We start from the raw sequence: 16,330 nt of genomic DNA, 5'->3' as shown, positions 1-16,330 counted from the left end.
CCAGTCCTTTTGCAAAAGTGTTACAAATCCATCAGAGCTCATGGTCCTGACTGATTTCTTTGTTCTTCTTTTAGTGTTAGAGACAGCAGGAGGTAAGGTGAGAGGGAATTATATAGATTTACACAGCATAGAGAAGAGAGAGAGAATCTCAAGGAAAGCAAAGAAAACAGGCTGCAGATAAGAAGAAAAACACATGGAGAGCAAACACATAGAGTATTGGAGCCATGCTGATACATGATACCCATTGAAGACTCCAGCACCCTGGATATAAACTGACCTTACATCTACCCTATAATACTGAGAGAAACCTTACATCCAGCCTATATGAGTGAGATAAACCTTATATCCAGCCTATATTACTGAGAGAAACCTTACATCCATCCTGTATTACTGAGAGAAACCATCGATCCAGCCTAGATTACTGAGAGAAACCTTACATCCTGCCTATATTACTGAGAAAAACCTTACATCCAGCCTATATTACTGAGAGAAACCTTACATCCAGCCTATATTACCGAGAGAAACCTTACATCCAGCCTATATTACCGAGAGAAACCTTACATCCAGCCTATATTACTGAGAGAATCCTTACATCCAGCCTACATTACTGAGAGAAACCTTACATACATCCTATATTACTGAGAAACCTTACATCCAGCCTATATTACTGAGAGAAACCTTACATACAGCCTGTATTACTGAGAGAAACCTTACATCCAGTCTATATTGCTGAGAGAAACCATACATCCAGCCTATATTACTGCGAGAATGCTTTCACCCAGCCTATATTACTGAGAGAAACCTTACATCCATCCTATATTACTGAGAAAAAGCCTTACGTCCAGCCAATATCACTGAGAGAAACCTTACATCCAGCCTATATTACTGAGTGAAATCTTACATGCAGCCTATATTACTGGGAGAAACCTTACATCCTGTCTATATTACTGAGAGAAACCTTACATCCAGCCTATATTACTGAGAAAAATCTTACATCCAGCCTATATTACTGAGAAAAAGCCTTACATCCAGCCAATATCACTGAGAGAAACCTTCCATCCAGCCTATATTACTGAGTGAAATCTTACATGCAGCCTATATTACTGGGAGAAACCTTCCATCCAGCCTATATTACTGAGAGAAACCTTACATCCAGCCTATATTACTGAGAGAATCCTTACATCCAGTCTATATTACTGAGAGAAACCTTACATCCATCCTGTATTACTGAGAGAAACCATCCATCCTGCCTATATTACTGAGAAAAACCTTACATCCAGCCTATATTACTGAGAGAAACCTTACATCCAGCCTATATTACCGAGAGAAACCTTACATCCAGCCTATATCACCGAGAGAAATCTTACATCCAGCCTATATTACCGAGAGAAACCTTACATCCAGCCTATATTACCGAGAGAATCCTTACATCCAGCCTATATTACTGAGAGAATCCTTACATACATCCTATATTACTGAGAAACCTTACATCCAGCCTATATTACTGAGAGAAACCTTACATACAACCTGTATTACTGAGAGAAACCTTACATCCAGTCTATATTGCTGAGAGAAACCATACATCCAGCCTATATTACTGAGAGAATGCTTTCATCCAGCCTATATTACTGAGAGAAACCTTACATCCATCCTATATTTCTGGGAAAAAGCCTTACATCCAGCCAATATCACTGAGAGAAACCTTACATCCAGCCTATATTACTGAGTGAAATCTTACATGCAGCCTATATTACTGGGAGAAACCTTCCATCCAGCCTATATTACTGAGAGAAACCTTCCATCCAGCCAGCCTATATTACTAAGAGAAACACTCACACAAGAGAAAAATCTGAAACCTGAACCCGGCTACAAACTGCATATCAGGATTTCTGAAAATCAATGAGGGTGGGAGACGAAAAGTTAGTGGCTACATTTAATAAATAATATTGCCCTAACATATGTAAAAAATAATTTTCTCCATGCCCAAGGTGTCCATAGCCTTTCATACCATTTTTATAGTGTCATTCGTGTACAGTATTGTTTGCTTTCTTGCAATGTGATTCATGCTGTTACTATGGAACTTGATCTCACCTGAATAATTCTGCCCTTGTTTTTGTACTTTTTTTCTGAGTGATTGCTCAACCAAGAAACATTCATAAACAGGTAATTGAATAGTAGAGCTAGTACAAACCGTATGCGCAGATCCTAAAATTGGCAGCTGACGGATGTATGACTTCTTGAGAAGGTTAGCATTGCTGGAAATCTTCTGTATATTGATTGTGCAGCTGGCTCCGGATCTCAAGTGGCTCTGCAAACGTTGAGTAATGACAAGAGATAATAGTTTTTTGTGGTGTGTGTTGAGTATTTTTTATTTTAAGGGGATCTGTCACCAGATTTCACAATACAATCTGTATTGAACTCTCGACTTAATTGAGCCTATGTACTGACTTTGAAAATTCATCCAAGAATAGAAAACATTTTTAAAAGTTTTCCCTACTGATAACTAAATGAGGCCCTCTAGCTCATAAAGTGCTGATTTAACAAATTCTTGTCATTGAAACATTAGGGAAAATTGTGCATCTTGTCACAGTCGAAACTCCACTCTTCCATGGTGGCCAATGGCCAATAGTTTTTGAAACAAATTGGCCACCATGGTTTGGCAGAGTTTCGTCTGCGCAGTCAGATGCAACGTGTGGTCTCATCCTTACAATCAGGCATTTGAACTATAAAACGTATAATTGGTGGAGTCTGGGACATTTCTGACCCTAATTGATCCATAGATTATGGTGTCTCGCTCTTGGTTAAGCATGTAAAGTTATTCTCTATCAAAGTTAGCAGGGTAAGCAGATAGACACCCGGTTACCCACCCTGTTCTGGAGGCCACCCTGCTCTGCACAATGATTGCCACAGTCTAGACAACTTTATACCTCGAGTAATTAGGGATTCTAAGACAAACCCAATTCCTATATGCCGGAAAAAGGAAGACAGAGACTAAATGATCTAGTCAACTGTAGGAATGGGAGGGAAAGTATGTCTCAGACTTCCAAGGTCTACAAGTTAAAGTCTCTCCATGGATAAGGGAGGCTTATAGGCCAGATAATGCTCCCTGGGGAAAAAAAAGTATGTAAAAAGCCTCTTCCAAGAGGTGGAAAACTGGCTTACTAGTGCCACTTATAACTCAATGTTGATCCTATAAGCAGCCTTTTTGCCATAAAGCATTGCCTGGCCTATAAGCCTCCGTATGTCAGCTAGGCAATCCTCTATGAGAAACTTTACCCTCTCATCCTCTATTAAAGACCAGTCTTCCAGCAGCCAAATACTCTTCATATTTGTATTGATGAGGGGCAAAAACTCTGAAATAGCTGTGTGTAAAAGGAGATTATTTTACTTTTAGAGAGCATTCTGGATTGGCTGACTAACCTATGGCATGTGACAGAGCTTACTATAGCGTCAACATTGCCTATCTCTAATAGGTGGCACTAGAGAGTCAGCTTTCTTACTGTTTGTATAGGCCAGCTCGCGATACATAAAGTAGTCTGAGAGAGAAGCTGCCATGACTTACATATGGGAAAATGCCCCAAACCGTCCCCTCTATTTCCTAGAAATAATCAAACATCACTCTATTAGCCACAATAACTTTTTAATTAAAACGTTATAACATAACTCAATACATTTACAAAGTACGGTAACTCCAGCTAAAATCAAGTAGAGGTCATTGGAAGTGATTAGCTTTACTGTTAGAGCATTGGCTTCTCTTCTCCACCCCTCAACCACGTCAGACTAATTCAAGAGGAACTTAATGCAGCACAAATAATATACTGCTATGACCTAAGCCTGGTAGGGATCCAGTCTAACTCTGTCCATTAATAATTCATCTCAGGGGAAGCCCCTTCTTATGAATGTTACTGTAGCACCCACGGGGCAAGGGGTCAAATATACTCGTCGCCGGGCCAGTGATGTTGGGTCTGGGATGTCACGGGTGGCCCTACCTGGCTTTGTGGCCCCGAGGTGTACAATAAAAGGAAGGAGGATGGCATGATGGTGGGATGATGGATGGAGGTTGAGGAGGTTAGGAGTTGTAGTTGTCCCGTGATGCCACCTGTGGTACGCGGCTAGGGATTAGCTGCTGCTTTGGGTGATGTCCTCTAGAGGTGTCGCAGCAAGGATGGTTCTGCTCCCCACAGGTGGCCCCAGGGTGGATGATGGAGGTAGTAGCGGCTGTTGGCACCGGAGCATGGGGTGCCGGCAATAAGAGGTTGAGTCAGCTGCTGCAGTTCCAGGTCTTTTTACTCACAGTTCAAGTGTTGTCTAAGGGTGCCGATCTCTGCCATCATGGGCTCCAGCTGATCCTGACACGGTGACATGGGTCCATGATGGGGCCTGACTTTGATCATGACTCCGAACCCTATGTGCCACTGTGCTTCGGGATCTTGTGGTGGCCAGAGGAACATACAATCCTCCTGTCCTGCAGATTCTAGTGATACAACGTGAAGTCTGTTCCACACTAGGGCTCTGCACCCTGAACCCCGCCGGTCCCGAGGGAGCAATGAAGCTCTCCACTTGACTACCGTATTGTCTCCTATGTCCCACAGTAGCTACTGAAAAACCCGTCTGCTCCTGTCCTCTCCTGCTGGAGAACTCCTTACTGCTGTGTAAGCTCCTCACTCCCCCTGGTGGCCGCTGCTTCCTCGCTTCCCTGTCACTAGTGGGTGGCAGCCCCCCATGTTTGGTGATTACCTTAACACCCGACCCTAGCCCAGTCCCCATTGGGGAGAGCAACCTAACTATGTATGAGTTTGTATGTTGTGGAACCAGCACCGAACTCCTCCGGATCCAGGATGAGTACCTCACCTTAATTGAGGTGCAATATCATGTGGCGACTGAAGCCTCAGGGGTGCCACATTACTATCTTCCAAACTCCCTGTTCCTGTCACATAAAGTTATGAAGTTCTCTTCCATGTCTAAAACTCATGGAGTCTTTACTCCATCAGCAGAATGGCTGATGGGTGGACAGCAATGGGTTTCAAACAGACCATCACCCTAAGAGTGTGATCTGTGCTCACCTGTCCTCACTCCATCCAACTAGACTAATGTGGACAAACCCTTGTCCACATTTTCTTCCTTTTCTTTTTCACTCAACTCTGTGCCTAAACCATTTTAGACTCTTACTTTGACCCCCTCCTCCCTACCACCACGATAAAGGCCCAAAGTCTCACACATCCAATCAATTCCTTGTCCTGGTCATCCCACCAACTCATGTGGCCTTCTCCAAACATTGCGGGTCCCAGCCCATGCCTCAGTTTTAGGCACCCGATATCTATCCATACAACATATTGGCTATTTTTGGTCAACTCTTTACTTTCCCCTGGAGGGTCGTATTTATGTGATGAACCCATAATGATGGAAAATCATATTTGAACATTTGAACTGTAGTGAATTTTACAACTGACAGAAGACACTTGCACTGCACAGGAGAATGTCACGGTATAAATATATTGCATTATAAAACCTTGTACCTGCCTGACCCATAATCTCTCCCTTTGCAGTTTCTACAGTGAGATTTCTCCATCCATGGCTGAGTTCTGTGCCCTCTGTGAACTCCGCTCCTCTCACTGTGCCCCCTATTGTGCCTGTTTATTGCTGCACCCATACCTTGTGCACCTTATCTCTGTGCCCCTGCATCCCTGGGTGTAATTAGTGTGTGACAGTGTGGAGGGCAGGAGGAGGAGGAGGAGGGAGAGAGCTACTTGTGAGTGTGTATGTGGCTCTGAACATTGCTGTTTCTCACAGCACAGGAGGAAGCTCTGCAGTTGATGATCTCCTGGAGCTAATTATTAATGTTTTCTCCCTCCCTGCTATAGTACGTTGTTCACGGCCCATGGTGGGCAGGTGATATATAGAGCTGCCAGTTGGAGGGTCCTATCATCTTCCTGTTCTGTTAAGAAGACTTCTCATGATGATGGTACTGCTGGTGGTATGGCTTACACTTGGCTGCTGGCTACCTGTGTGGTCAGAGACTATATGGCATAGATTTGCAAAGCTGCCTTTCCCTAAAGATAACCTGTTCCTCTATGATACCTTCCCTCAAGACTTCATGTGGGCAGTGGGCACAGCTGCCTATCAGGTGGAGGGCGGCTGGCAGCAGGATGGCAGGGCACCCTCTATCTGGGACACCCATTGCCACAAGGATGGACGTGCCACAGGAGACGTGGCCAGTGACAGCTACAACAACCTCTACAGGGACACATCAGCTCTCCAGATCTTGGGGGTCTCACATTACAGATTCTCCATTTCTTGGTCAAGGTTGTTCCCTAATGGGACAAATGCTGGTGCCAGTCAGGCAGGGTATTCTTATTATAGGGCACTCATCCACAGGTTGAAGGAGATGGGCATAAAACCTGTAGTTACCCTCTACCATTGGGACCTACCTCAGAGGCTACAGGATATCTATGGTGGATGGGTCAACGAGTCCATGGTGGGAGTTTTTGAAGATTATGCTAAAGCCTGTTTTAAACTGTTTGGAAAAGATGTGAAGTATTGGATTACCATTGACAATCCTTATGTGGTGGCTTGGCATGGATACTCTACCGGCAGTTTACCACCTGGCATTAAAGGAGAGAAGTTACTGGGGTACAGAGCTGGACACAATCTCATAAAGGTAAGTGGCGAAACTAACATAGAGTATGGCAAACGCTATCTATCTATCTATGTTTCTATCATCTTTTTATCTACTTTTGAAGCTAATACTTCTCTAACTATATTTGTATATTTTAGCATTCATTATTATTTCATCTTTTTTATTAATTTAGATCATAAATGGAAGTTATGGTAGTCCTCTAATTGCCAATTATAAATTTGAAGGTCAATAGAATAAGAGATTTAATGATTTAACCCTGGTGTTCTTGACTTTTGCATAAGAAATTCTAATACTTCTACTCATAGATGAGAACTCCTGATAATCTATAGTGAAGAAATAAGTGCAGGAATTATTAGTGTAAACCAGAGAACAGGAGTTGGGTTTGTTGATCGATAAAATACATATACAACAAGAAGCTCAGATGGATAAGGAGCAGGAGAAATTGCTTGTAACTTGCAATAATTGCACAGGAATATCTCTAGTATCTAAGCTACTTGGAGCTATAAATGTTCGTGATAAATAAACTGGTTATCTATTTATCTGAGATTACAGAGATGGACTGTGAGGTGTTTGTATAATTTATATATATATATATATATATATATATATATATATATATATACAATATTTTTCAGTTTATAGGATGCACTGGATTATAAGATGTGTCCCAAATTTAGAGAAAAGGGTAAAAAAAAAAAAAAAGTGTCCGTTTTATAATCTAAGGGGTGTCTTACCGGTGGGGGGCAACAGCAGTGGTGGAGCAGGGTCACAGGAGGCAGGGGCAGTGGTGGAGCAGGGTGATGCTGCAGGCGGTGCGGAGGGGAGCCCAGATGCACACTGCTGGCGGCAGCACTGTGAGGTAGGCAAACACCATGAAACTGGCGGCGGTGCGTGCTTCAAAGAAATGGTGCCCGGAGTCGGCGCGTATGCAGATTGAGCAGTCGGCTCAATGACAAGCCAAGATCTCATCTGCACACATGCCTCCTCCAGGCGCCATTTTCCTTAAGTCCGTTGCTGGGAGATCAGTAGGCCAGAGGCGACGTGTGTGCAGATGAAATCTTGAGCTGAGAGCTCCATCTGCGCATGCGACGACTCCGGGTGCCATTGTTTGAAGTCCGCACCGCCAACATGGCCCCTGCAGTACTGCGCCCACAGCCGCAGCATCGTCCCTGCCTCTTGCTAAAGCTCTCCACCAGCTCCTGGTAAGCTATATTCGAATTATTAGACACACCATTCATTTTCCTCCCAAATTTTTATGAGGATAAGTGTGTCTTAAAATCCGAAAAATACGGTATGTGTATGTATATATATACATACATATATATATATATATATATATATATATACACACATGCATATATACATACAAGTATCTTTGAGTGTTAAGGCCCCCATATATATTAGACTAATGTCGGACAAACCCTCCAGATTTGCCGACAGTGTAATAAGTATGGGGGGGCATGCCGACTCTCTCCCGACAGATGTAAGGGTAAAAAACGATCTGTTATGGTGGTCAGGGCTCAATGGCCACTGCTGTCTATACAAACAGAGGCATTGATTGGCTGCGGCGCTGTCAGTGTGAGATCAGAGCTGTAGACAAATGACAGGGACAGGGACAGTACACAGGTTTTTTTTTTATAACTAACGCAAATTAAAGCAGAAAGTTTTCTGAAAGGGGACAACCACTTTTACTTTGCACTTTAAAACAAATAAACATTTTTTAAAAAAAAATGATTTGCCAATATATGCATATGGTTTAAGTTTAAAGCATCAAGTATAGGGGGAGGCTTAACATAGGTGCAATTTGTATAGGGGGCCCATTTCTACCTCCAAAGTAGGTGGAATTGTGCATTTTTATAAGTGTAAAGGTAAGCTAAAAGCTAAAGCGATATCGTTGGGGTCACGGAATTTGTGACGCATATCCGGCCGCATTAGCGATGTCGTTGCGTGTGACACCTATTTGCAATTTTGAATCATCACGAAAACGTTCAAAATCGCTAATCGGTGACATGCCCCCTCTTCCCAATTATCGTTGCTCCTGCAGTAGCGATGTTGTTCATCGTTCCTCGCTACGTGTGACGCCGCAGGAATGAGGAACCTCTCCTTACCTGCGTCCCGCCAGCAATGAGGAAGGAAGGAGGTGCTCATCTCCGCCCCTCCGCTTTGATTGGGCGGCCGCTTAGTGACGTTGCTGTGACGCTGAATGAACCGCCCCTTTAGAAAGGAGGCGGTTCGCCGGTCACAGCAACGTCGCAGAGCAGGTATGGGCGTGTGACGCTGCCGTAGCGATAATGTTTGCTACGGCAGCGATCACCACATATCGGTCGTATGATGGGGGCGGGTGCTATCACGCTCGACATCGCTAGCATCGGCTAGCGGCGATGTCACAGCGTGTAAAGCCCGCTTTACTGGACTACATAGGGCCCATTTTCTGTTTTTACAAAGGGGACATTTTTGTCTGTGTCTGCCACTGATCAAGTCAGTTATTACTCATGATGGCATTGAGAATATTTCCTCCCTTAATCTCCTGCCTATCAGTGTTCAGGCTTCTCAGTGAGATGCTCATCCTTTCTGTGATTGTTTTCTTCCACTTGTTGCTGAACGTTTTCTCCTTTAAGCTCTTCCATTATCCTTAAATCACTATATGCGCATGAATGCATGCAGTCAGTAGGATGATACAAGATATGTTTTCTGTCTGATTCCCTAATGTATCGTAGACCATAAATACAGAGAACATTGATTTCTTCAGTACACACAAGGGGATAAAGCATGGAGGCCGAGATCGACCGAATCTGATGTCATTATAAAAGACAACAATCCAGTATTTCAGAATATAAATGATAATGTATTCTACATGAATTGAAAACCACACATATTTGCAAAACCAACATACATGACCTGTGTACGTACATTCTCAGCATATATAGTTCCAACAGACGCCTGTGATGAATGCCATATAATAGGGACACTTAAATAAAACATTCTTGATAAAGTCATTCACCAATTGATCAATAATGTATTAAAATACCAGGTATAGAAAATCGTAATCCGACTTATAATGGGGTGAAAGGGGCAAGTGGAAGGCATTAGGTAACACAGTAAAGAGAAAAAAATCGTAAGGTGGCACTCACCGTCCCATTTTAAAAACATTTTATTTCAGTTCCTTAAAAAATAGGTAGGTACGTGCAGGTGGCGTTGTGTCCGACGGCCGTTTCGCGCACAGTATCTGTTGAAGCACACATGTGCGCGAAATGGCTGTCGGCCACAACACCGCCTGCAAATACCTGCATCCATGTTTTTAAGGAACTGAAATAAAGTTTTTTGGTTTTTTTTAATAGGACGTTGAGTGCCACCTTATATTTTTTTCTCCTTACTGCGTTGCATGTTGTAAATAAACATATACCGCATGCTATTTGTTTTTGCGGTAGTCCTCTGTATGAGAAAGTGCAGTCTGATGTGAATTTTTATGCAGTGAAAACCAGCCAGACGGATTTTATGTTATGGCTTTGATATAGTTACTTAGGTTGAAAAAAGACCAAGGTCCACCTAGTACAACCTTCCTCCACCAATTACATGTTTTGTCACTAAATCATTGATAACTGACAATGTTTTGTGTACTGAGGAAATCATCCAGCTCTTTTTTAAAAGCTGTTATAGTGTCTGACTCTTGTGGTAGGGCATTAAACAGTCTGACTGCTCAAACTGTAAAGAACCCTTTCCTATTCAGCTGTCGTAATTGCTTTTCTTCCACCTGCAGTGAGTGCTCACTGGTCCATAGTTACGTATAAAATGGTGGTTTTGATAGCATTTAATGGAATATCATACCCCTTCATTTTATATTGTATCTCAGCTTCTGAGACCCTTAGAATAAAAGAAGCCCAACATTAGATGAATGGAAGTGTGTTGCAGTTCCCTGTACTGCAGGTGAGTGAGAGCCCTGCTGTGTAGCAAAAAAGCCAAAGAAATATCTATTCCTTCAGTCTTGGGATCAGTGGGGTCCCAAAGGTCAGACCCACACCAATCATGTAATGGCATATCTTACTAATAAAAATTAATTCCCAAGAAAAGCAGTAAAAAATAGGTTAAAATAAAAAAATATTCTATTCAATCCATATTGTGCAGAAAATAGCCACACAACTAAAAACAGGACATCCTGGAGAGAAAAAGCTGACCGACCCTACGCATTTCCAGCCAGTGTGTCCGAATGTTTCTTAATCATGGCATATCTTACTAATGTGACGTAACATTATAAAATAGAAATACCCTTTTATGAGGAATTAAATTGTAAAGCACAAAAGAATCTGAGATTGCAATTTAAAATTAGTCCATCATTTTATTTGTGGACAAAGTTCTGAATGTTTTGGATGAATATCCGTTTTGGAAAGGGTTTTGTAAAAAAAAAAAATATACCTGCTGTGTGAAGAGTTTTTAGTTATGATACTAATATGTATTATTATAACCGTTTTATTTTCTGATGTTTTATTGTGCATTTTTTCAAACTTAATTTAATGTACTTCTAGAAGCTTATGAGGAGAACCTCTATACCTAGAGCATAAGCAAAGTTCCCAAAAGACACTCACCACTGACTTGTTTAGGATCCTGCTCTTAAAATTCTTGAATGTGGAGACCAAATCACCCATCAGCCACCAATGGGCAATAATAAGTCCATAAAAGAGAATTTATGGTAATTCCATAAAATCTTCAATTTATTATAAATTCAAAAGATCCATATTAATGGTTAAGGCAGGCAGTCCCATTTAACGCGTTTCAACCTGTTGTGGTCTTATGCAGGCGTCACACGAGACAATCTGTCGTGCGATATGTCGTTGGGGTCACGGTTTTCGTGATACACATCCGGCATCGTTTGCGACGTCATCCCGTGTGACACCTACGAGCGTCTGTAAACGATCGCAAATCGGTTACGAATCGCAAATCGTTTACACGTCGCTCATTTTTAAAAAATCGTTTATTCTACTTTGCGCTGGTTGTTCATTGTACCCGGGGTAGCACACATCGCTCCGTGTGACACCCCGGGAACGATGAACACAGCTTACCTGTGTCCCGGCGGCAATGCAAATGGAAGGAGGTGGGCGGGATGTTTACGTCCCGCTCATCTCTGCCCCTCCGCTTCTATTGGCCGGCCGCTGTGTGACGTCGCTGTGACGCCGAACGTCCCTCCCCCTTCAGGAAGTGGACGTTCGCCGCCCACAGCGAGGTCGTCTGGGAGGTAAGTGCGTGTGACGGTGGTTTAACGACTTTGTGCGCCACGGGCAACTAATTGCCCGTGACGCACAAACGACGGGGGCGGGTACGATCGCTCGTGCAATCGCACGATAGATCGTACCGTGTGATGCCTGCATTAGTCTATACCTAGAGCATGCTGAATTTTGCTAAAAATACAACTGACCTGCTAAAAGCTACAAAAGGCAAAAAGCTGAAACATTGTACATTGTAAACATTGTAGACTTTTTCATATATCACTACAGACATTTAATTATCAGATTTCCAAGACAGTTTGGCAAAAACAGTTAACAGATAAACCTATGTTGTAAAATCGAAGGCTTTAAAAGTAATAACGCTAATAAATTGACATTGATTACCCAGTAATTTAAGAATTGCAAATGCAGTTTTCTCACAGTGATTGGCAAAGTTTGTATGCTGGGCAGACAGAGAATGATTGTAGCTGATCATCAGATACTTCTGATCTGTTGTACATGTCAATTCCTTACCAATAACAAGTGTAAGATGGTCACTGGTGAAATCCTGGAGGGGGAGATATGTTTCACTGAGGTTGTCAGCCTCAGTGATGTGAACCTGGATGCATGCACCAACATGTTAAGGGGGGCTTTACACGCAACGACATCGCCAACGAGATGCCGTTGGGGTCATGGAATTCGTGACGCATATCTAGCCTCATTAGTGACGTTGTTGCATGTGAAACGTACGAACGACTGTTAACGATCAAAATTACTCACCTAATCGTTGATCGTTGACACGTCGTTCTAATCCCAAATATCGTTGCTGTTGCAGGACGCAGGTTGTTTGTCGTTCCTGAGGCGGCACACATCGCTACGTGTGACACCCCAGGAACGAGGAACAACACCGTACCTGCGTCCTCCAGCAACGAGGTGGGCATCACTTTCCTTCGGCTGCTCTCGCCCCTCCGCTTCTATTGGACGGCTGCCATGTGACGTCGCTGTGACGCCGCACAAAACTGCCCCCTTAGAAAGGAGGTGGATCGCCGGCCACAGCGATGTCGCTAGGCAGGTAAGTCCGTGTGACAGGTACTAGCGATGTTGTGTGCCACGGGCAGCGATTTGCCCGTGACGGACAACCGACGTGGGCGGGTGCTTTCACCAGTGACATCGCTAGCGATGTCGCTGCGTATAAACCAGCCTTTAGATGTTGAGAGAGTTAAAATGCCATGATGAGGGACGAGTTTGTGAACAGGTAAATAGTTGGGTGGGACGGCTGTTCACATATCTCCACCCTAAGGTGTAGTCCAGCAGGTCTCTGGAATCACTCATGGTCTGTGTATGGAGGTGAGCAGTCCTCCAGATCTGTGTTTATACTTAAAGAGGTAAATTCTCTTCCTGAGTGGGCAGACCCCACAGCTATAGAAGGACTGTTTGCATTCTCTTTGTTTCTTTCTGCCTGAAAAGCCTGTTTGTTTGTTTTAGGCTACTGGTTTAGTCTTAATAAACCAGTTGAAGATTTATGGAAACCATTCCTGTATTTGCTTCGTTAAGCAGCCAAGAAAGACAATTCCTTAAGGCTCCTTTCACATTGCGTTTTACCTTCCGTCCACAGGTCCCGTCGGAGGATCCGTCCGAACCGCAACTCCCCCACTCTGCAAAGCATGTTCCGGACTACGTTCGGGTGTCCGTCTGCAGAAACGTATATATGCAAAAAACAGCACAAAACAGAGCACACGCTAACGCAGTGCGCTCCATAACAGTGAATGGCCCTGTCGGGCGCATGCCTCCGGAACACGCTTTGCAGAGTGGGGGAGGGGCGGTTCAGACGCAGGCTCCGACGGGACCTGTGAGCGGAAGGTAAAACGCAATGTGAAAGGAGCCTTACACAAGATGTGATTTTCTTTTAGCTAATAAGAATCACATTGTTTACATTCTGAGATTTTCTAGCTGTATATAGCTTTTCTTGCTATTAATCAAATGGTTAATGTCAATTTAACAAACAAATGAAAAGTACAAGCAAATAAACTTTTATTACAGAAATATACTTATGGTCACATCTCTGCTTCCCAAACTCATCTTTTACCTTAAAAAAACAACTAAAATTCATTCTGCTCAAGACAAGATGTACTGTTATCTCACTGAAGGATTTTATTAATCCTACTTATTGAAGCTTACACAGAGACGAAAGGAAGAGAGACAAAGAGAGAACATTCTGCTATCACCTACTATTATTTCTCCCTCCCTGTGCTGGATTTACATCTATACTGCTAAGTAATGCTGTAAATGACCTCCATACTGGCGCTGCTTCTTAACATGTTCTGTATAGACACAATTTTTTTATTTATTTTTTTTTAATCCTTCATGTCTGTGTATGCTTTGTATGGGAGACATCATAGCAGCTAGTCTCCCCTCACTAGCTCAGAGACAACTGTTATGGAGAAACAGAGTCTGCAAAGAGGAAAGCTTGTTAAAAATGCAAAGTGCAAGTCATATAATGGTCAGTAATAGTGTTATTTCTCATGTAGACACTTGACAACCTACTTCGAACAGTCCTGAAACAACAGTCAGGTTGGAAGAAATAAATACACTTAAATCCAATCTAGAAAATGACTTGAGAGTTTAATAGCCTGGACTCCAGGCTGATATACTGACTTAGGCTTCTGCCACACTCACGTGAAATTCACGCACTTGCCGAGAGACACGTATTTTCCCTGCGTGTTGCGTGCAGGTAAGTACGTGTCTCTGGTACGTGCGTGACACGTGTGTTCTACGTGTGCTATCCGCGATAGCACACGTAGAATCGGTAATTATTATACTCACCTGGTCCTTCCTGCTGTCTGCGCTGCTGTCCGTGGTGCTGATCCTCGGTCTCCAGCCCTCCCGTCTCCCCGCTGCTGCTGCTGCCAGCCAGTGAAGTGAATATTCAATGAGAATAATGAGCGGCGGTCGGCAGCAAGAGGCAGCAGCGGCAGAGACAGGAGGGCTGGAGAAGGTGAGTTAATGTTTTGTTTTTTTTTCACTGACATGTGTGTTTTCTCCGGCGCGTGTCACACGGGACCGCATCCACACTACACCCGTGTGGTACGGGTGCGGGCCGTGTGACACCCGTGCTGCCGGAGAAAACACTGACATGTCAGCGCTTTGAAAATCGCACACACGTACAAACGCACACGGACACACGTTCCGTGTGGTTTTACGTGTGTGTGCCTGCTACCATAGGGTAGCATTGCTGAACATGTCTCCGTGCCGTCGGTACGTGTAAAAAATGCCAAACACGTACCGGAGGCACGGATGTGTGGCGCTAGCCTTACATAGAGTGAGTCAAGACAGAAGAGAAAATGTGAAGTGTCTCTAATAAATGAAATACTGTAGGCTAAATGGAACCTTTATAAACACATGTGAGTTGTTTTGTCAAGATAATGTTTCATACTATATACTGTATCATTAAGTATGTCACTCCAGTGACATGTCAGATGTTTTTGGGAGGTCATCTTATAGGTCACGTGATGAACACAAGTGTTCTGGTCCACATCTGTAAAATGTAAGGAGACAGAAAAAGTGGTGCCACATTATTTTTTCCCTTATGTGCAGTGATATACATAAAAATAGAGAATACTATGTAATAAGGTATAGTGCTATACATAACAATAGAGAATACTATGTAATAAAGGATGATACTATACATAAAAAGAAAGGGCACTATAAAATACAAGATGGCACTATACATAACAAGAGAGTATGCTATATAATAAGAAACAGGGCTATATAAAACAAAAGTGGATGCTATATAATAAGGTACTTCACTATATAAAATAAGAGGGGACCTTGAGTAACAAGGTACAATGCTATACATAGCAATAGAGTATATTATGTAATAAGGGATAGCTCTATATATAACAAGAGATGATGCTATATAATAAGGGACAGCACTACACATCACAACACAAGACTATATACTAAGGGATAGTGCTTAATAGATAGTAAGGGATTTTTTTTTACAAACAAGAGTATTAGGGTACCGTCTCACTAAACGACATACCAGCGGTTCCGACCACGATATGACCTGGTCAGGATCGCTGGTGCGTCGCTACATGGTCGCTGGTGAGCTGTCAATCAGGCAGATCTCACCAGCGACTAGCCACCAGCGACTCTGCGCTTGGTAACCAGGGTAAATGGTTACCCGATATTTACCCTGGTTACCAGCGTACACCACTTAGCGCTGGCTCCCTGCACACATACCCAGGGTACACATCGGGTTACTAAGCAAAGTGCTTTGCTTAGTTACCCGATATTTACCCTGGCTATGTGTGCAGGGAGCCAGCACTAAGTGGCGTACGCTGGTAACCAGGGTAAATATCAGGTAACCAAGCAAAGCGCTTTGCTTAGCTACCCGATATTTACCCTGGTGACCAGCGTACGCTGCTTACACAGAGTCGGTGGTCGTTTATCTCCCGCAGTCAAACACGCCGATGTGTGCTGCACAGCGGGAGACCAA

The 16,330-nt window shown here is 43.2% G+C and overlaps 1 protein-coding gene across 1 annotated transcript in view; it reads left to right on the top strand.

The window, feature by feature from the left end:
• Positions 1-5,800: 5,800 nt before the first annotated feature.
• The window catches only part of KL (klotho), a 69,565-nt gene continuing 59,035 nt past the window's right edge, over positions 5,801-16,330 (top strand). The window contains exon 1 of the mRNA XM_075334609.1: positions 5,801-6,658. Within this exon, the coding sequence (XP_075190724.1) occupies positions 5,954-6,658 (705 nt within the window). The 5' untranslated portion in view covers positions 5,801-5,953. The remainder of the gene's footprint in view (positions 6,659-16,330) is intronic.

The sequence above is a fragment of the Anomaloglossus baeobatrachus genome, chromosome 2 (assembly GCF_048569485.1).
Source record: "Anomaloglossus baeobatrachus isolate aAnoBae1 chromosome 2, aAnoBae1.hap1, whole genome shotgun sequence".
In the NCBI taxonomy this organism is placed as follows: domain Eukaryota; kingdom Metazoa; phylum Chordata; class Amphibia; order Anura; family Aromobatidae; genus Anomaloglossus; species Anomaloglossus baeobatrachus.
This window is presented reverse-complemented; position numbering and strand designations above follow the sequence as displayed.